Below are 23,138 nucleotides of genomic sequence, written 5' to 3'. Positions count from 1 at the left end.
TGAAGCTATATTATCCCTAGCTGAAGGAAGAAAACAAAACTGAAAAAAAGCCCTTAGAAATCTGAGGCTAGATATGCAAAAAATTATTTTATTGTTATTATAAAAAAAGCCATAAAGTTTTTCACATATAAACAAATATACATACACTCTTCATATATGTATAAGTTGTGCATATAAAAATACATGCACTTTATATATATATATTTGTGTGTGTGTATATATATAAAATAAAAAAGATTGGTGGTTGTTCTTCAGTTAAATTAAAATGTCTCATGTATAACAAGTTGACCGTGCATTAAAAACTGTAGATACTTGTAAATACAGCAAATGACCCCTGAGAAATTGGGCTTGGCTTATCTGAAGTTCATCGGTGCTTACAGCTCCAATGATATACAAAAGAGTCAAGCAATATGAAGATGATGTTTGAGAGCAATTGCAGAAATATGTTTATAGGCTCCTCAGTAGTTAAATCACACATCTGTGGCAATATATTAAGAATAGGCTGTACAACAGCTTGTAAACTAAAAATACAATCACTTTACGTAACAACATGAACTACATGTGAAGTGAGCATAGGATTACAGTATTCATAACTTTATACACAAACAAGCGTGTAGTCCATCTCCACTGTAATCTCTCCCCCTTTCAAACCAGTGATTTCCACTGGTCTCAAATCAGATGTACATTTGTGAGAAATAGAGACAAAAATACATAGTGTATATGATTTCATTGAACTAGTTAAGTGTATAACATGGAAATTACAAATTGCTGTTCAGTCACATGGTATTTCTGTGAAATGTGGAGTCAAAATAGATTTGAGTTATATAACCTATTCTTAGGGAATATGAAAACCACCATGTGACAGGTGTTAATAGGTGTTGTACGTACTCATGTATAACACGTGGATTTGCTCATAATTTTGGGGCCTGAGACCTATGTATAGACTGTAGATAAAGCTGTTATCTCTATGGACATGTACATATAAATAATGACAGCTTGGAGAATGGGTGTGTGTATCACAAAATGTGTTGACAGTAGGATGCTTAGGCTGCCCCTACATTAGTAAGGGGTGCAGCCTGGGGGCTGAGGGTACGACTTCCACACTGTATGAGTTGTGGAGGTTTTACTGGTCCCTGCTGGTCTGTCCTGGACTGACCATGGGTTAGCATTAGGAGCACATTGGCTGGTGTAGCTTCCTCTGGAGGGAATATACATTGTTCCAGGAGCGCTTTGTAATGCAAACCCAATCACAGTAGGTGGAGAGCATGGGAAGTTCTGCCTCAAGAGCACACACCTGATTTGAACTGAAGAGCAAATGTAGACATATGCTTTGAGCGGCTGTTAAATTGCGAATTCCATCTTTGGTGTTGGCTGGGTTGCTGCTCCTAACTCTTGTCTCTTGAATGAGCTTAAACTATAAAATTTATTTTGTCGCTGCCCTGTGTGTGGCACAGATCTATTGGCAAAAGGTCATCAAGCCTCTGTTTTTTTTCTGTTCATGGAGGGTCATAGTAAAGAAGTAACAGAGGGGCTGCTGAAGCCTGGGTTAAACTTTACCTCCTGTGGGGTGGCAGGGAGGTGGGTTGTTTGATGGATTTAGATTATGCAGTGAGGCTGATGAAGCACTCATTTTGTGTAATGGGCTACAGATTGTGGAATGAGAGTGTTTCATGTATTAGTATGGGAGGAAAAAAACTTGGGAGGGCTCTAGCTGCCTCTATATTAAGTATCTGGGAGGGAAGGAGCTGTGGGCAAGACAGAATAGATACATATGACTCAAATCCCATAAAATATCTCAAAATGGAAAAGTCACAGGTAGCGATGATGTGCAAGTGAATAATATTCTTCTGTCTAGGTAACTTGATTTCTTGTGATACCTAAAGCGAAGAAGCTACGCTTGCTTTGATGGTAAATTTTTATGTCTTTGAACCATTGCTTTGCTTTGGAGAAGTGAAGTCTAGTGCTGAGTGTTAATGAGATGAGTTTTGAGGGTGCTTCTGAGTTATCTTAGTTGTGATGCCCTCTTAAAGTACAGGGCAGTAAGGGAGAGGTCGGGTGAGTTTGTTGATTGGTAGGGTTGGTTTTGTTGTTTCAAGGCTGATATGAATGTGCCTGAGTTGTAGGCATGCTGTTTTGACCTGAAGGAGCTGCTCCACTTAGGTGGGGTAAGATGTGTTAGGAGTGAAATACTGCACTCTGTGTTCAGCATGGGAGTTTAGGAAGATCATGGTGAGAGCCTTGCCAGTCAAACAGCTGTGTCAGCAAGGAAAAATAAGGTGATTAGGAAAAAGATTTCAGTTAGCCAGAGTTTGTTTGAAAGCTTCCAGTAAGGGAAATACCCTAGGTGCTAGGATTTGTATTACTTAACCAAACCAGTTCTCTAAACAGCATTTAGAGATGTAGTATCTGTTAATTATTAAAGGAGAAAGCAGGCACAGTAGTAAGCGAGAGCAAATAATGACTATTAGCTTGGTGCAGAAGATCAGGTGTGGTGATGAATAACTGCATCAATTCAGCTGCATAAACAGAGACCAGAGGATGTCTAACAAGAATAATATTACCAACAAAGCCATAGGAGTAGTAAGGTCATGGAAGTAGAGTAGCTGTAAATATTTGGCTAGTGTGGGATCTTTAAAATACCTGGTGAATGTATCTTATCTGTACGTTACAGTACAACTACAAGTTTCCTGAGAGTTTCTATCAGAGACATTAAACAGCTGGTTTCAGCAGAAAAATTGGCTTGGTTTCAAGCATTTCTTTGTATATCTATTTCTGTAATTCCAAGCAAGATTTAAATGATATCTGGACAAGGTATCTGTTTAATTATTAGACTAGAGTCAGAGTAATGGAGAATGGGAGGGATCTCTGGAGGTAATCTGGTCCCAACTCCACCCAGGTCGGGGGTAAGCTGGCTCAGACTGCTGAGGACTTTGTTCAGAGAAGCCCTGGAAGCCAGGCAGTGCTAGTTGTTAAAAAGTCTTTTTCTTCAAATTTTATTTTTTTCCTCGCTAAATAGTATGTGACACTCTACTGTTACACAAGGGAAGGAGGGCAGCAGAGCTATCTGAACTCAATTTGACTAGTTAAATAAAAATAATAAGTTATTTACTTTCAAGACCAGTCTAGATCTGTTTCTATAGGGATGGCTTCAGATGGAGTAAAATCTCTTTGTGTTGTGGGCAGTCCAGGCAGGAGGCAGTTTTAGCCTAAAAACTCTGTAGCAAAATTGCATCAAGGCTATGCCTGAGTTTACAGACCTGCTGGAGAGATGAATTAAGAAATATGTAATATTTTTGTTTCATTTATTAAACTTATGCAGTCTGGCTACAATGGGTGTTTAGCCAAATGATGGGAATGTCTATAATGGATTTTTATTCCTTGCAAACAATATTTGAGCAAAGAATGTTTTCTTTAAGCAGAGTTTTCTGCCACGTTTGATAAATGTTTCTACTTCTACAGTTCTTGAAGTTTTAGCTGTTGGAAAAGAATCTGAAATAACATATATTCTAAAAATATGTTTGTAATAACTAGGAACAAACTTTTGGCCACTGTTGTGAGCAAAGGCATTCAGGTTCTTGCCAACTGATGTACAGAAGTGCATTAGGAACCGCAGTCTTGGTTACATATGACTGAGGTAATCAAGAACTGTAATTAATTCCTGAGCTTTAAAAACAGCTGCTAGGAGGAAGCAATTTTGTGAAAGGTCATTAGCGCAATATTTTCTCATGTCTAATAATTGGAGTGAAAGTAAATGAGATTTACCAGAAAGCAAAGATTCTAGCTAAGATCACACAACTTACACTTACAGAGATTAGTTTCATTTCTGGATTCGTTTTGACAGCTGGAAGTAGAAACCTATAAAGGCACTGGAAATGTGTCCTGGACAGAATACACTCTTTTTCTACATGTTCAAAAAATAATTTAGTGGAACAAAGAGATCTCTTTTGATATTGCCAAACCCCCAACCCACTGTATAACTCTTCAAATGCTGAAATAAATATTTTAAAGCTAAAGTAGAAGGGAAGCAAGGAATGTTGGTGTGGCTGCTGAAAGAACAGTTTAGGGAAGGACGCTATATAGGTCTTGACTGATTGTATCCTGGGCCTCCTTTTCAGCAAAGCACTTGTAGAAAAGGAGAGATGCAAGCTAATTCCTTCTTCCATCAATATCAAATCAGAAAACAAATCTTTGACGGTGAAACTTGGCACTTTTTTTTTTTTTTTTTTTAATTGGAGAATAACTTTACCAACTTCTGAAAGGAATTCTTCAAGCTCCATTTTTTTTTTTTTTCCCCCTTGCTATGGTGGCTGGTGTCAAGCAGTCCTGCAAATTACTAGGTAAGCTTCAAGCATATACATATTGTTAAATGCAAAGTGGAGGAGTATAAATTCTTTAAAAAGATCAATTTATTCTACTTGATAATAGGTGGAATTTCTGTTGAAGCCACAACATAAATCCAAAATAAGAGAACAATAGTTAGCCAACCATTACTTAAGACACAAGATTTTGCAAGTAGATCGTGAATTTGATGCGTATGACAGTCATACTTTTCTGCATATTTTATTAAAGAAAGAATAGCAGTTGAGGATGCTGAATGAGCAAGGCAGCTAGTGACTCTCAGTTGGCCAGAAACACTTTAAAGCAGTGCCTTCTGTAAAAGAGAGAGCATGGCTAATATGCAAAACCTGAACGAGTGGACTTTACATGCGGGCATGCTTTTTTCCGTATCTATCACTTCATCCCTTCATCTAATGTATCCTTTAAATTCCTCCTCTGAGTATTGCTGCCATTTATCTTGAATACTTGGTATAACATGACTGTTAGCTAGGGGTCTTAGTTAATGTAAGGATTTAATTTGAATGATTGTTAGGATTGTAATGTTTTGGTACTTAACAATTTCAGTATATCATGTTTGGTCACACTGTATTAAGGTAGTTAATGTCAACTCAGTGTCAAGTCTGGAGGCAGAAGTTTGATATGTTTCAAAGTGTCTCATTCATTGAAAGAATCTCATTTTAATACACAGTTAGATAATCTCATTATGTACCTGTGAGTATCTGTGTACATGTATAACACTTTTTTGAAGAAAGCACAGAGATTTGTAAAGCTGTTCTTTTTTTTTAAAAAAAAAAAGTATTGAACCAGGCAGAAAGTTAAACCAGGAATCACTGCAGTTTGGCTGTAGTCCCTCTGTCAGCACTCTGTCGTCATTAGAGCTTTACTATTTTTGCTCCCCCTACAATGCACAGCTGCAACAAGGCCAGGTAAGCACCTCTCTTTTTCTGTAGGGGTGAATTGGCTGTTGGGCCCCACACCATGGTGGGATCACCCATCCCAGCAGGGCAGCCTGGGTGCTGCTGTGTGACCACCCTGTCCCCCTCCACTTACCTTTGGGCAGGGCTGGGTCCTGCCACTTGGTCCCATCAAGGCTGTCCTTATTCCTGCTGACAGTGGCACTGTCAGCTCCCATGGAGAAGGGCCCTTGGAAAAAAACCCATATATTCTCTGTGGAAGCAAGTACATTCACTCTCTATGTAATAAAAGCCATAGCTCCTTCAATAATTACAAGTAATATATTACTTGATTTCATCATCACACACAAGTCATGATCTTGGCATGCTGTTTTTAACCTTGGCCACTTTGTATGCAAAGTGTTGTTTCCAGTTCAACTCAAGACATGTATGCTGGTGTGAAAATGGCAAAAAAATATTAATGATGCTCTGCTGAAAACATCTAAATTAAAGTCCATTTTTGGTATTTGTATGACTTAGCAGTCTAGAAGTACCTCTGGTTTAATTATCTTGCAGTGCTTTTCTTCAGATGGTATTAAAATACATAAGTCAAAGGCTATTTTTGTGAACCTTGAGGGTTCATCAAGAAGGGCAAGTTGTGCATGATGAACACACATGTTTATTCATTATGCTTTTCTTCTGGCATTGCAGGCTAACAGACTCCTAAGTAAAAAATAAAGCACTGTGCAGATAGTTTAGCTTTTTTAGCTCTCCCAATAGTCTTTTTTGCCTCACAAAAAAGACAATTCTTCATATTCTTTTCCAACAGAATATATTGTAACATGTGCATGGCTGTCAGTACCCAAGTGTGTAACATTGTGCACAAATAGGTAGTAAAAAATCTAAGTTTAAGCTATGGGTTTCTTGATAATCGATGTAAATTAATAAAGTTTTAATAATCGGGTCATGGGGATGGGGAAATTGGGAGTGATTTGTCATGGTACTGCACTCATGGACTTCCAGACTGCAGTTCTCCAATCCAGATCTAATTTTTTTCAATCTCTATCTTCCTTTCCCTCTCTTATCTCTACATATGTGGTGTTTTTACACTCCACCCCCTCACCCCCCAGTACGTTTTTTCTTAGGCTTTTTAGTGTTACAGAGGTTATAAAAGCAAACAGGTTTCTTTCAGTTAACACATCTCTTGTTCTCATGAACTGTGGTGGATGTTAAGTTACTGTATAACAAATTGGAAGCAAGTTAACAATGGAATTGGTAATTTTGTATCTTGAAGCTCTGCTATAAGATATTTCATATTTTTTACTTTTTTTTTTACTGTAAGCGATTTCATCATGCATCACACTGCATGTTTGGTTTTTCTAGAGACCTCTAATCTCTTAAACGTGTAGGTTTTCATATCAAATGTTTTTTAAAGTGTCAATTTAAAAGAGAAACCTCAGCTTTGAATATTTACTATTGAATGTGCCGTTTGTGAACAGTGACTTTTTTGGGCTATTACACCAACAGCCTTACAGTGATGATCAAGGAAGTATAGTACCATAGCCGAATATCATTCAAATTATATCACAAACAATGTTCTCATCAACTTCTCAGATGTAATTTTCAGTCTTCTTTGTTTGGTAAAGCTTGTTCAAATTATTAAGTAAATTGTATTATTTATACTTAAGAAATCAAAGAAACAAATGACTCGTGGTTTCTGAACCAATGCAGATTCTCTCCCTGTAATATGTAGAAAGATTTCTACCACCTTACAGATACTTTTAAGTAAACAAGTAAGATGTACTTAAGGACTTATGTCATGCATGTGAATTTGACAGTCTCTCCCCCTTCAGTATTTCTTAGGCATTCTTTAATACTGACTAATTCTTTGTTCATTTTTTCAATTAAATGAGTGAGCTTTAAATTCTTTGGGGAAGTTAATTTGTTGCAGTCCCAAGCAAGCCCTGTTTCTGTTGGAGAGAAGGGGAAAACGGAAATAAAGATGTTGCATGATGAAATCTGGTATTTTTCTTCTATATCTCACCAGCTATCAATAAGATCTGTTGCTAATTTAAAAATAATACAGCGTTAAACTAGAGTATATGAAGTTTTTGTGAGTGCTGAAGTAAAAAATAGACTGTTTTAAGCTTGACATAACTTCCTATTCATTCTTTCACTTACCTTATGATAGGGATGTGAGGAATTGGTCTATATTATTTCCCTGAGCCAGAAAATACTTTTACAATAAAACCCCAACAGTCAAAATGAATGAACTTTTACTTCTATTAGTGGTAGTGTCCTGTTCTTGTAATTATCGTTTTTGACTCCTAATAAGCTGTTTCTGGAAGAGTATTTTTCTTTTATAACTTCTGTATGCTTCAGTATTAGTGGTTTGGGGTCTAAAATTGGTTTCTGGAGAATTTGTATGTTCTGCTACCTCCAGAAATAATGGGGGGAGGTAAATTATGGGAGAGATTTCTATCATAATTGTGGCTAATCCTCATGATAGTGCACAGTCCCGGTTTCAGTGGTTTAACAGAAATTTTTGTGGCATAGCTAAGTGGGTTTTGTTTGTGTTGTTTTTTGGACATCCATTGTAATAAAGCTTTTTCATAGTCTAGAAATGGAGGATATTAATCTTTTTGTCTTAAGTGTTACAGCAATTCTTGTCATTCAGATATCTAACTATAGTGTGTGGGGGGGAAAATTCCCACTTTTTGTTAGCCAATTTTGATCACATTGAATACATGGAGAGAGAGCTGCAACATGAAAGTCCCTTCCAAGGCAAACCATTCTATGATCCTATGGAAAATTCAAGCCTTTGGATTTTCATGAAGCATTTATAGAAGCTGGGTTGCAAAGTTGGATAGCATGTTGATTCCAATTTACAGCTAACTTTCAGTTTCTAAATCATTCTTTGGATATATCGTGTGCAGCAAAAAAAACCCACCCTAGAATATTTTTCAAGTGCAAAGCAAATATAGCTGGGTATTGATTTCTTTTGCAAAGTGAATTGTCAGTATTTGACTTAGATGGTGTAAAGATCTTTTTCAGTTTAATACTTGTGGCAATTTTTATAAGTGATGAACAGTAACAGTATGAGAATCTGGCTTCTAGGTGTGCTGTTGTCTTGGTGCTACTAATCAGATGTGACACTGAGCTGCTGTTTCACTGCCTGGCAGCGACTTGTGCCCTATAACCATAAACAAATTGATTTGATGTGATGTGTTCAACAAAATAACCAGAAATAGATGTATGGTCATGGAAATCTTTACTGGTTATATAGTTGTGTGTTTATACTGCAGTGTTTTGTCCAGAACTTAATTGAAAACAACTCAGTGTGGTTTGGCTGCCTTTCTCCATAGAGAAATTTGCATAAAAACCCTTGGCCTTCTTACAGCAATTATTCAGTATAAGATAAGTATAAATTCTCATCTCTTCTGGTCCTGGTAATGTAGAATTTCAGAAGAAAAGTGATCTTCTGGTTTTACCAGGCAAAGGATGGGGTTTGAGGGTTGTATGCAACAGGAACTTTGTTTTGATACAGACGTATCTTTTTAATCTCTGAAGAGCTGTTGATGATGATGATGAATCATTTTACTACATCTACTTTAGTTCTTTTGGGTTTTAGTTCTGTGGGAATGTAGGAGTCTGAAAACTAATTGGGTCATGCAGGATATAATCCAGGCTTCTGCTTCTCTTTAATAGCTATCTAGACATTAATATTGATGAGAAGTGTAATAGTTGTTAAGTAGATAGGATGTTTATGCAGTGCAGAAATAACAAACTGTGATCACTTAAATTCTATGATATTTCACACTGGAGAATTACGTTGGTTCTAGGTACATGTGAGGTCCCCGTTGCTTTGACTGTTATGTAGGAGTATAGTCTCTTACATATTTTTTGCACACTCTCGTGTAAGTAACTGTTTAAATAAATGGCATCTTTAAGTCACATGACACTACTTGATTTCCTCAGGTTTGATTCAAAACTGAATCTGTTAATGCCCTTATGGCTGAGGGAGGGCAGTGTCAGGGGTCCACCAGGCTGCTGAGCTGGGGGGAGCGGGGCAGAGCCCTGCTGTGTCTCCTGCTTTGGTCTCTCCTGGGGTGGCTGCTGCTCCCCGACCCTGCCCTGCCTGTGGCACCCCTGGATTCTTCTTTAGAGTGCTGCAGTGATCCTGCTCCCGGCCGAAATCCAGGGATTTTGCTGAAGATTCCCAGGCAGGGAGTATTTATGAAGCTCCTGCTCATTCCAGAATATGCACTGTACTCCAGATGTAACTCTGCAATTAGCATTGCTGTTGCTCTAAAGAAAACACGTCTGCTTTGGAATAAAATTTGCCTATAAATAATGCACTTATTCTTTCCATCAACAGTTCTCTGTCAGAAATGTAACTTTTAAACCCCTTAAAATGTGACTTTTAAGCCCATTAGTGAGATCTAAGGGTTATGATTTGTATACATTAGAAAGTAGTGTTGTATATTTATTTCCATGGAAACTGGCATCTGTGATGCATGTTACTGTAACTACAGTGGATAATAACTTTCCATATTTTTAGTTTTGATGACAATATCCATGTCAGTAATCAGGTGGTTAATGCTGATGGGTGTGATAGTCAGAATTGCCAAGCAGTTTCTCTGCGTGGAGAAGAAAGCTCTTCACCATAAGTATTATCTCCATTATAAAGAACTTTTACCTGATAGTCTAATATTTTGAATTTATTACATGAAGATTAATAGTAGCTGTTTTATCATTATTAATTAGGTACTCCCAAGATAAATATAAGTAATTACTAGCTTTATAGAGGATTTTCTTTTAATGTATCCACTTGAATGTTTTTAATTTATTTTTTGCTTCTATCTCAGAGGTGAACAATATTCTGAGCTGACCTCTCGTGTGCACATATTCACTTGTGTGCATAAACTCTTATTTTCTCATTAATCTCATCTATCTGTAATTTTGCATTACAGCGATTCATAACAAATTTAAACAAAGAATACTATTAACTAGGTAAACTTTTTATTGGTTTGGTGTCACACATGGTATTGTTAATGAACTTCTTTTTAATATCCAGTTTCAGTAACCTTATTTGAGTGTTTGCTATTAGGCTACCTGAGGTTTTTTATGAAATATTTTTATGGTGACTGAGTCATGCTTAAGCAATATTGAAGGAAGCCTTTTTTCTGTCAGAGACATAAATGGTGATATAAGATTTGAAAAAAAAAAAAATCAATCTTTTCCATTTTTTCAGGGCCAAAGGAAATTATCACAGTTGGGTTTAATAAAGACTAAAAGGATGTCAGTGCATAAGAGCACTTAAAGAAGAGCTACGTTGGTGTTTGTACTAAACTGTTCTCCAAAGAAAAGCTCCATGTAAAACTGAAGGTCTGCATTTTACCTGCTTCTGACACTTTGAAGTTAAATGTAGGTTTTCTGCTGCCTTGTTTTTCTTTAACTCCTCCATTCAACTCCTGTAATTACTATTTAGTGAAAATTCCTCAGCAATTAATGATAATTGCTAAACAGTTTACTTTTTGCATGTCACATAACCTGTTTCACTGTACCACTGGAAGGTACACTTTTTTTAGTAGTAGCTCAAAGGTACCTGCAATGTATCAGAAGTACTGAGGAAAATAGGATGTAGCTCCTTATACTCTTCAGTAACTAGCCTCTTCTGGATTTTGCTGATATCAAATGTTTTTAGTGCTCATCAAGCAGACATGCAGACATTTAACTTTACTACCATTAATTGTCTCATTTATTTCAGACAAATAGCACATGATGGTGAAGTTAGACATATGCATAACATTTGTAGTATTGTGACCTTAATGAATTATTACTTTAAATATAATCTTGGTCCAGTATGTAACTCATTTGAGAATGAAATTACCATCACAATTCTTGGGGTTTATAAGATATATAGACCAGAAAATAATGAGGTCCACTAGCTTGCTGTGTAAGATGACTAGTAAAAAAAGTCAATAAATTTATCCATAGATTTGCTTCCCTTAAAAGTAAAAAAAAAAACAACCACCAAACAAAAACAAATGTGAAAACTGAGGTAGTTATGTCTCCCCATGCACAGACCACAATTCACATAGCTCAAAAAATTAACAGCAAAATGTCTAACATCCCACTTCCATTTTTTCACTGTTTTATTGTCATTAGAAATCTTTTGTTCCTAATACTGCACAAAAAAGCAAAGCTGGTGACTATGCCAGAGCTTGCTAAGAAAGCAGAGGTAGTGAGTCCGTTATAGGTCTGATTTGTCTTTCTGTGACACATTTGCTGTACAGACTTTTTCATTAATAACGCTATTTGTTTAACTAGAAAGTGTGTGCCAAAATTTTTAACATTTTTTTATTAATTGGGGTGGCTGAAATGTGACATATACCTTAATGGAAAATTCTGTCCATTAAAACCTGCTTCCAGTATAGCTTGGAGAAAACTGTGTTAATCCTTAAAGGTACTAGAATTGGGCAAAAAGATAATTTTTTAAAAAGTGGAGAATAGTAAAAGCCTTAGACACCCCCAGAGCAACTGAAGGTACGTCCACGCTGCAGTTCAGCACTATAATATTGATATACCTGAAATAACTCAGCAGTACCAACTTATCTACTAAGATTCAGGACTGTTTTAACATCAAACTCGGAGAGGGCTAGATTATCTTGTGCGAAGGTGACATCAGAATGCAGATTAACAGGTTTAAAGTCAGCGTGTGCGTTTCTCTGTGTGAGTCACAGGAGAACATCAGAACTGATTACTTACTGGCTGTTTCCAGATGCCAGTAAATGTAACAAGTCTTTTGAAGACAAAGGTGTTTCATGTGTGTGCTTGTGGGGGTGTTTGGTTGGTTGGTTTTGGGTTTTATTGCTCTTAGTGAAGGGGAGAAGAAATGGGAAAGTGGTGTGTATGTCCTATGCATCATCTGCTGAGTGGGAGAACAGTAATCACAAATTAAATAAAATATCTTTCTGAAGCTGAATTTTTCACAATTTAAAGGTCTTTAAAAGGTCCAGTGCTATTAGGACTCCAGTGTTTCTTTCTTAACTTCTCTCTGAATGCTTTATTTCCTAGCATTTGAACTTAAACTGTACCTTTTGAAATGGCTATGTAATTCCTCTGCTTTAATCAGTGTTCGGTAAGTCCGTGACAGTCTCACTAACCTTGCAAAGATATTCATGATGGTGGATGAACATCTGAGTCAATCCATTGCATTAGAAGTGGGTAATTTTATAAAATTCCTTCCAAGGAAACATGAAGAGTCCACAAGCTAATGATTTTAGTATCTGTTCAGTGACACCCAAAAAGGCACAAAGGTGTAGCCAGTCCCATAAAGCTGTGTACAGTATGAATGATCAATAGTGCCATCTGTACCCAATTTGCCATTTAGTAATTGGTATTTTAGCTAGTTATATATATATACTCCAATCGGCAAGCGCTTTTCAGCTGATATGATATAGAACACAATTATATATAGAAATGCAATAATTGCAAAACTGACAATATTGAATAAAACTAAACAAGCTGAAGAACTTGTTTTCTGTTACTGCAAATATTGTACTAGAAAAACTGAATATTCATTCTCAAGGTGATTTTTGAGTGTCGGCTGATTTCTTTGTTTTATTGCTGAAGACTCTTCTCAACACAGAATGCATTCTTCAGAGTGTTTTGGTGTGAAAGGTGATCAGTGTAAAAGGTTGACTTTTAGCAGACAACAGAACAGGAAAGCATACGGCTGCCAAGGACAGCTATGTGAGTATGGAAAAGCCTTTCTAGAGTGACAAGTTCTCAAAGCAGAGATAGAGCTGCAGTAGAGGAAAGCAGAACACCTGCTAAAGCAAAAAGCAAGTAATTAAAATTCTCTAAAATTTGAAGGATCAGACTGGTCCAGAAACCCACCCCAAACACTACAGTGAGGATTGGGTAGAAGCAAGAGATGGTTTAACTACTAAACTAAGTGGTATAAGATGGAGTAGGAGAATGTGGTTATGTGCCTGAATATTCCACAATGCTGTGGAGACAGACTTCTAATAAAATGTCAATAGTTCTATATTCACTAACCCAGTCATGTTTTATTTTTACTGGTGGTATCTAATTATGGTGAAAGCTCATTCTGCAGTTATTAGCTTTTCAAAACTTACTCTGGTTTTGCATGTTAAGTTTTTAATGGCTTTATCAAATTTCTTCTTCCAAGCAAAATGGGCAGAAGAATACCTTTTTGGCAGTTGCTCAGTTGAGTACTGTAAAATGAATTGTGCGAGAACAGTAATTTGGGTGTTCAGGATTGTTGTTGGAGAAATTACTTTTTTTCATAAGCAGTAGATTTTTTTCCTTATTGAAAATTTTATTCATATGTTTTACTTTTAAATATATTTATAAATTATTTTTTTATAAAACAAAACCTACCCTATCCTCCATTCTATTATATCTAGAACAAAGATATATTCATTCAATATATTTCTCTAATGTTTTGGCAAGATAATAAAAATATTAGGTGGGCAGAACAAATCAACATATTTGTTGAAATTAACTGAGTTGAGTCTAATATTAAAGGTGTATGTTTCCTTGCTATTACATAACAAGAAAGAGTATGTTTATTTTCATAGAAGTCTTCATATAGATTTTAGAACAGTAAGAACTTAAGATTTTAAGATTTAGTTTCAATTATGGAAACAGTCAAAGTCAGATTTTTATTCAAGCAGTCTTGGGAAACACATTTTATGAATGACTTGAAAAAATTGATTCACAAATGAGTAAACTAATTTTGAAGTTTGTAAATGTGTTTTCTAGTATATGTTGGTTTCTTAAAATACAGTATTGCTTCTATCTGTGATGTATACTGATATTTTAAGTAGCTAGTATATAATCCTTTACATTAGGTTATCTTCAGCCTTTTTCTTAGTAGTGGTTTGTTTCTAGTGGGGAGGAAAATAGTCAATTTTCTAGGTAGAGTTAATTTTATTACAGAGACTATTTCATTTCACTGTCTGTCACATTTTATGGTCTAGTTATTTTGTAAATACTTATGCAGCTTTTGATTTTTTTTAATATTTTTAAAAAATTTTCTGTTAGCATGTTTTCACATGTCTGAATCTTCTAAAGGAAATAAAAAGATTAAGGAGATGGAGGTGCATGTCTGATTTTAGGTAGCTGGTTCCTGGCTTTGTCTTTTTGGGTCTCTATGTGCTTTTGCAGCATATTTGAATGCACACTAACTAGGGAGTTACTTGGGAATCCCAGCCTATTTAATAAGCTTATGATGTGAATTTTTAATGGATGTTTGTGCAACTGTGTATATGTGTATCACTACACCTATGTATGTATAAGACACTATAGTGAACACAGTTTATAACTGATAGTAAGTACATGCTTTATTGACTACTCAACTGTTTAAGCATCCCCCAAGAATAAGGCCAGCTCTCAGATACTCAGCAAACTTTCTCCTCTTTCCATTGCTGGGACTGTTCTCTATGCCTGGGAAATTAAAGTGTTTCTGTCATCATGAATTTCTTGGTCGGACACTTTCTGTGCAAGATTCTTTTCTTGACAGTTTCCCCAGAACACTTCAGGGATTATCCTGCCATGTAGATGGGAGGGCTGGAGAATAGGTTGGAAAAGGCTGGTGCTACTCTGACCCCGTAGTTTTGGACTTCAAGGCTGTGTCACAAACTAAAATACCTACTCCTCTAAAGCATAGATGGAAAAAAATTCTTATTTTTTCCTTTGAGTCTAGTGTTACTAAGGAGTGTATCGTGAGATTGATGATACCTGTTTCCTTTCACTGTCTCCTCTAGCCCATATAAATAATCTAGCAATCACTTCACTGTGCAGATCATATATAATGACTGCATTCAATAATAGAGTTGAAAAAAGCAATAATGTTAAAGTCCATATTTTAAAGATAAATGCCCAAACCTTTTTTTAATAATACAAATATCTGAGTCTTCGGAATAGAAGGAACTGCTTCCTAGTTTTGTACTTTAATGTTGGGGGTTTTTTTTAACATGAAATATTCCTTCCTTTCCTCTCAGTATGCAGGGTTGTCTAGGAGAATGTAATGCTTTACAGGCATACTCATAGACACTCTCTTCTTTTTCCCCAAAATACATTAGACCATAACTTGCAAGAACACCTAAGATACACTATAGTAACTCTGATGGGGTGGGAAAAAAAAGTCTTTTATCTACAGTACAGCACTGACATGATGTCAGTTTGTGATACATACAGTGTGTTACATACCACTCATAGGGAATAAGAAATATTTGTAAAAATATTATTAGTTAGTTGATGTAAAGTCAATGAAATAAGATTTCTTATGTGCTTGGGTGATCAAGCTTTTCTCAGCATTTATTCAAAAGAATGTGACATGCTTACTACATTCTAATAAAGCTTTGTTAATGCTTACAAATAGTTAAGCAAATATAGAATATTACAGAGTAAAATTAAGCTTTTAAAAAACTATTTCCTTTTTATTTCCTAAAAATAAGTAATTTGATTTAAAAGCAAAAGTTTTATGCTCCAATTATCATGCCGTGACTTAATTTTCTGTTTTTTTGGTTTTGTATGCATCTAGTAGTTTTTGAAGTTTAGCTGAATGATGTTGCGTTACTAGTAAGAGGTTGTCATAAGTGCTTTTCCCGATGTTGTAATCCCTGTTGATGGACGTTATGTTTTATGTCTTATCTTAGAAATTCTGAATGGAAGTGCTATACCTAATGTTAATTTACACTGTAATTACGAGACTCCGGTATTAATGGTGACATTCTTACCTCTGTATTCAAAAATAACTTTGTAGGTACAGTTTTGGAAGCAAGTAGTAAATGAGATGGCATCACATTTCTCTGCCTATAAGAGGGATGTTTTTTTATCATCCATTTGTATTTGCGGATTCTTTCAGACTGATAATTTAATGAATCATTTGAAGATTAAAACTGTATCCTGTATTGACACTTGTGTAAATACTTGGCCATTTAAACGGTATTAGGAAGCTATAAACTTCGGAATGATCACTGTGTAGCTGTGGAGTTAGGTATCAGTATGTTAAAGGTTGGAAAAATTGATTTTTGCTGACATCTAACATCTGGGCTTTCAGACTGACAAGGCTGAGGTAAGGAAGGGCTATGAGACACAACATTAATTTTCTGCTGCATTGTATTTCCAGACCATACTTCCAATACTGAACTGAAAGTAGTGCTGGGGTTATGCTCTGCAGCGGCTCATACACTGATGCATATAAATGAATTAAAACCTGTACTGTGAAATCAATGCTTATAGTCTGTCCTGTAAAAGTCAGCCATTCACAGCCCCACCTAAAAATGTTTTATTAATTTTAAAGTGAATGGACATCTCGTGTCCTCTTGTTTTTCTTTTTTTTTCTTGAATAATAAAACACTAAGGAAACTAGTTCTTTTAATTTTTTTCCCAAGATAGTAATTCCTGTTCTGTTGCATCTTAATCTAAATGGGTATTTCATAAATAGTCTGGGGGTTGCTTATTTTTTTAAAAAAGTTACATTTTTAAAGTTCTGTAACACAGTTTGGCTCTTTCAATATCAATTACTCTGAATGTATGCCTGTCACTGACAAGCAAGTAGTATTATCTGCTTTGTCTTGTTCCTTATTTAAGTAACTACTAAAGTTTGCAGGAAGAAGTAAAGTAGTAGTAGTAAAACAGCTACTAATTGGATCAAATTAAAATAAACTTGCTTTAATATGGTATGGCTAGTTGGTTAAAATTTCCCTTTCTCTTAAGAACAGCTGTTAGTTTTTCTCCCTTGCAGCAAACTTCCTTGATAATAAATTTCCTTTCATTATCAGTAATTTTCTTCGAACCTCTGTGTCATCTACCTGATCTTTGTCCTTCTGATTTTTCATGTTCCAGTAGATTTTTGTCTCTTCATGTTTATTATCAAGTTTTAAGGGAGAGGCCGAAAGACATAAAGTAGCTTTGCTGGGTGTATGAAGATGCTTGGTTTTGTAAGCGTACTTGTTGGGGTGAGGGGTGTTTGAGGGCTTGAAACAGTGTTTACCTGCACTGCAGCTAGCCTGAGGTATTGTAGTATTACTTGGTGAAACGTGGAGTTGACAGAAAGAAAAATCAAGGCAACTATTCATCTGGTTTGGGTTGATAAATAAAACCAGTTTACTTGGTGAGAAAACTTGTGACTGTGCCAAAGTTAATAAAAAGTTGAGATGAACTTTGCTTGTAATGTTCAAAGGCACTCTCCTTCCAAAAACAGCTTTCCATCAGATACTGCTGGAATATTGGAAGTCTCCTTGCCATCAGTGACTCATACGCGTTGTAATCTGTGATCCGTGTCCCTGCATGGGAGCCAAATGTTCAGAGATACCTAAGTGTCTTTGGTCCCAGCTGTCCCTTGTTTCTTTTATGTGGTCTCGCCCTGGGGGAGGAGGGAAGGGTGAAATGCTGGGAATCACCTCGGACGTTTCTAAGTCTTTTACAGTAGAGAATATTTTCACTGTTAAGTCATCTGCTATTGAGATCTGCTCAAAGAAATCCTTGGATTCAAAGGAAGCTCAGGAGGATGAGGGTCTGTACTGACAAACTGTAAGAAAGAGTTTTCGGTAACTTTTTTTTTTCCTTTTTACTGTCTAATTTTGTGCTTCTCTCATATCTGCTCATCACACGGTTTTCCATAATTGTAGGTACTAACTGGTTAGAGGTCACTGCAGCCTTTCTTCAGAACACTGGATGTTGCAGTACCAGCTCTTGTTTTCCCTCTGGTGTTCTGTTTCAAATAAAGCTTGTTGCTTTCTGAAGAAAAAGGTCTTTAGAAATCTTATCACTTCTTTGTGCCACTCTTTGGATGAGAAAATAACCGACTGTAAAAGAAAATCGATTTGCATCGGGTAATTCCTGCAAAAATGTTACAATGGCCAGCTTCCTTCAGCAGTTGGATGTTTTTCTGGTCTACTCAAAGACCGATTGCACAAGAGTTAGCTCATGTTGCAGATAAACCTATAGCAACCTTTTGCTTGCAGTGATGCAAAACTAAACAGACTATCAGTCTTGGATGAGCCATGACTTTAAAACATCTTGTCTTATTAATTAACTCCAGTTCTGGGCACTAAGATCCAGAACTAATATGATTTCAGAAGAAACTATAATCAAAATAGATGTATCCCTAAGGATTGTAATTAAATGGCCAGAATAATTTAGTGTTAAGAGGAAAATCATCCTGGTTTGTTGTTTTTTTTGTCTCCACCATTCTGTATAAGCATCCATTCCTTTTTTAAAAAAATCTCTCACTGAAGAGGTTTATACTTCAGTGGACTAATAAAAATTAGGGCAAAAACGGGTTATAGTTTGCTGTCAGTCCTTTGCAATATTCATGTTTGTCAGCGTTCCTCAAGCAGGAGTTTACTTTCTGATCTTTGTTATCGTAGTTTCCTTATCTATTCAAACACAAGGATTTGGAAATCTTTTTCCAACTGTAATCATTTAGAGTAAGACTTTCAAAGGAATTATTGTAGGAAAATTGAGATTTGAGTACTCTGGCAAATATCAGAAATAATGGTCTCCTTGTTGTTTGATAATAATATGCAGAGCTACATAGCATAGAGGAGTGATTTCTTTGGAAGGAGTTTTTGTTGCAGGTTTGTGTGCTGCCACAGAAAATTAATGTAATTTGTGGTTTTGACAGTTAAAATATTCAACTAGTGTTGTTTGAAATTGTAGTAATTGTTCATGTTGTTTCCATACAGCACATGCAACACTTGTGAATTGCTCACTTAAAGCCGTATTACATATAAAGAACTAAAGCAGAAGAGTAATTATTTTCTTTTAAAAATATAAATAGTTTGTCTTCTTCCACAGATATTTCTTATACTTTTTCTTCGTTTCTTAACACTTAAGAGTTCATTATTTATTTTTTAAAATTTAATTATGTATCAGAGTTTCTTTGGTGTAAATGGGAGCAGCCTTAATTAAAAAAAAAAAAAAAAAAAGAAAAAAGAAAAACACAAACCCCCTACCACAGTTGTTTCTGTAGGCAACTATTTTACTTGTTTGCATTATAGAAGAACCTTGAATCTTGGAATCACAATTAAGCCTGTATTCAATCTTGTTATTCTTACATACATTACTGGGCATTCACAACAGACGTTAACAAAGTTTGAGAGAAAATATTGTCTTCAAGTGTGTGGGAATTGCAGAAAATTAGTCAAAGGTTAGAAAGTTAATTCAAGTTTGTTTCTTCAAACTCAGTGCTGTTCTTAAGTAAACTGTTTAGTGTCGCATTTTTAGCTCTATAAGGAACTGAACAATAATTAACAAAGATGTGATGCTATTAAGGTTATAGGAAAGGAGTGAAAGCCATACAGCCAAGAGGAGTGTCGCGTACTAAGTTAGGTAATCCACTTCATCTGTGGAAAGCCATTGTACAAAACTAAGCAAACGAACACATCCGCAAAAAAGGATCAACACCAGACAGTTCAAACATCGACAATTGAATAGCAACAAAGTAAATGCAGAAGGATGGAGGAGAAGAATGTCTACCTAAACTCGGTAAACTGAAGCCAAATGGAAAATTTTCTGTGGAGGTTTTCTACAAACAATGTCTGTCTCTGTTCTTGGGAATCAAAGAAACAAATTAAATTTCAGTCCTTGGAGCTGAAACACAGACTGTGATTTCCCCTTTCAAATAGACAAAATGTACATTGGTGGAGTGATAGTAGACAGTCATTCGAAACAGTCCAGAAGGAATGTGCTTTAGGGACAAAAAAAGTACACTTTTAAATTCATTAAAGATAGTCTTTATTAAGAAAAAAATTGCCAAAGATCTTGGACACTGAGGTGTGTAAACAATTGACCACTACCTAGATATATTCTTCAGTAGGGACTTCCAAATTATAAGAGATTTGTGCATGAGTGTGGGATGAAACTCTACTACAGAGATTGCACATCAGTCATTTTTTGAAAGAACAAGATAATTGAGATTGAGGTAAATATGAAGAAAGGGTTCTGAGTCCTTGAAGCAACTTCTTAGGCTATTGTTAATTTAGATTTTTTCTAAATATGCTTTAGCAATGTGTAAGGATGTAATAGTTTTCTCACTCAGAACACTTTTTTTTGTGTAGACTACTGAAGAGCTACTTGTTGTATCAGGTTTTAAAATACAAATGTGGTATACTGAAAGTGATACCTAGATCAACGCTACATTGCTCCTCTTAATAATACTTCTTCCCAATAAAATGGACAGTGAGGTGGTGTTTAGTTGTAGCTTTGTTAGGACTGAGGCTTTTTGTGAAGCTGAGCCATGCGCTGCCTTTCCTGCTGATTTGTGTTTCGATAGGTTAGCTCAGTATTGTTGTTAATTGTATCTAGCTACTGAACAGATGTGTACACACGTACACTTATTTTTTATATATGTGTGTGTGTATATATGTATATATATTTATTCTGTTGACAATTCCTTGCACTGCTCTCTAGTTTTGGCATATTTGGCTCTTCAGAACCAAAACTGGGTTGGCAGACAGTTAAGCAGATTATCACATAATAGGACATCCATTGACTTCATTAACCTAATGTAATTTTTTTAATAATATCAGTTGTATAATTTTATTTAAAGGATCATTAATAACCATGAATCCTTTCAGCCATCTTAATCAATATACTCTTTAACTTTTAACTTCTTTCTCTCTAGGCAGAACTGGTGAAAGGAAATCTGCAAAGCGTTGGGCTCACACTCCGTCTTGTGCAGTCCAAGGAAGAAGATGCAGGGCATGTTGTCATTGAAACTGTGACTCCAAATTCACCTGCTGCAGCTGCTGATCTACAGAGGGGAGACAGACTTCTAGCAATTGGCAGTGAGTAATGTGTCGGCTTTCAAAATAAGTGTCATCTTGCAAACTGGGAGGACATGTCTGCATACAGTTCAACTAGACTGCCTTCCTCAACAATTACAGTTATGCCTGGCACTCCTAATAAAAATTAGCATTTATGTATTTATGGCTGCTTATCATTCACTTGGTTTGTTTTGTTGCATATTTATTTACTCTTTGCTAGGTAAAAGCCAAAATAAAGTTGAATAAACATTTTAATGTAAATATATTTTAACTGCTCTAATAGTGATGCTGTGAGGTTCTCTACTTAGTTTCTTCCAGTTTTGTTACAACATGTGCTTAGTTTACAAAGAAAATGGTAACATTTTACATCCTAAGCCTGCACACACAGCTTTGAACCTAAAGGTACTAAAGTATGGAACGAGTAGTATTTTTGACTGACAGAGTAATTGTCTAAAATTTCAAAATTACCCAAGAAGATCTGAGTATTTGATAGCAATTTTTATACTTTTAGTGTCAATTTGTGTCAACTCTGACATGTAGGAACCTAAGTATTATGTAGAAATCTGCTCTGAAGTTTTTATATTTTGAAGACTTTGGCCAAATTGTAACAGGCAGGTAAGTGCTGTGTTGAGGCAAAAAGTTACTCTGACTTTTGCAGGGGAAGGTACTGTGGGCTTTTTAGTCAAGATTCTGTTGGAATCCCTGGGCATTATGAAGTGGATTGATACTAGTTTATATTCTACAGTTTAAAATTAGACCTTCTTCAGATAGAGCTTGACTATTTCTGGTTAGCATGGACTCTGTCACCAACAGAGAACTAGATCATAATCATAAACTATAACCAGAAACTGATACTGGAAACTTTACTGCTTTAAGCTTGAGAATTGGAGGGGACCTGCAGAATATGACAGTGGACAGAAAGACATCTAAACCATTAACGAGAACAGTGGTTAATCAACTTAGTGGAAGGAGCAGATGGGAACCTGGTTATGAGCATCAAGAAATAATAACGTAGTGTTTTCTATTCTACTGGATGTGGTGGGACTAAATAAAACATTATGGAGTAGGAATCAGAAGTCATTTTGTTGGGGTTTCTGTGCTGTCCAGGGATTTATAAAGACTAAGGAGGAGTGAAAATATCACTGTATATTAATAATGCTTTAGAAATAAGTGTAGGCAGCACTGTTAAAATAGAATGTAAAGTGAAATTCCTCTAGGGGAAAAATGGTAAAAGAAATTCTGTTAGGGTTATATTGTGATTTTGGTGATTATCTCCATTATGTCGTTGGTACAAAAAGAAATGCAGAAAGAACTGCGTGATTATGAACGATATGTAGTATTCCAGCCATCCCTACATGTGACAGCACACACACTTCTCCAAACATTAGCCATATAAATAAGAGGTACGGTAATTTTGTGTTTGGTTCGAAGTCACTACGATAGTATAGGAGAGTTAGTGCAGTAAAATACTATGAAGATAGAAATTCATATATTTACAGCATGAACTACTTACACTCCCTGCTAACACAGTTGCAGTAATTTTTTTCATTAATTTACAGGCCAGAGCTTAAATACCACAATGAGTTACTGTGATTAGGTACTTCATAAATCCCCATTGCATTGCTCCAATGTTATAAAAGGGGTTTGAGTTGTTTCAGACAGACAGTTGATGATTACTATAGAACCAAGGCAAAATTCATTTTTACTCCATGACTTTATTTGGACTGTGTGCTCTTTAAGATATTTTTGCTTGCATGTAATTTGTTGAATCTTACCATAGACTGGAGATACTGTCAAATGGCTCTGAAATTTCTGATGAGACAGATGATGCAGTTCACCGTTCAGCCATACTGAGAATGTAGCCTCATGCCTATACTGTATTGTAACATATTGGAATTATTTTCTTTGTTCACCTGCTTCTGTTTTAATTATAACTATATTTAAAGATACCCATCTCTTCTGAACCCTTTATTAAATGCCTGCTGCTGAAAAGTCCAAACTTACAATAAGATTAAGGATAAAAAACTTAGCATACAAGATCAACATTACTCTAAGATTACATCATTAATAACAAACAGAGAACTGGAGTATTTAT

General features: G+C 35.8%; 1 protein-coding gene across 2 annotated transcripts in view; it reads left to right on the top strand.

Annotated features, from left to right (window-relative positions):
* PDZD8 (PDZ domain containing 8) overlaps positions 1-23,138 on the top strand; it is a 62,081-nt gene that overhangs the window by 34,127 nt on the left and 4,816 nt on the right. For both annotated transcript variants that reach the window (XM_074907818.1, XM_074907817.1), the window contains one exon: positions 20,902-21,064. In XM_074907818.1, the coding sequence (XP_074763919.1) occupies positions 20,902-21,064 (163 nt within the window). The remainder of the gene's footprint in view (positions 1-20,901; positions 21,065-23,138) is intronic.

Source organism: Athene noctua, chromosome 5 (genome assembly GCF_965140245.1).
Source record: "Athene noctua chromosome 5, bAthNoc1.hap1.1, whole genome shotgun sequence".
Classification (NCBI taxonomy): domain Eukaryota; kingdom Metazoa; phylum Chordata; class Aves; order Strigiformes; family Strigidae; genus Athene; species Athene noctua.
The sequence above is the reverse complement of the archived record's forward strand: the minus strand, read 5'-3'. Positions and strand labels throughout refer to the sequence as shown.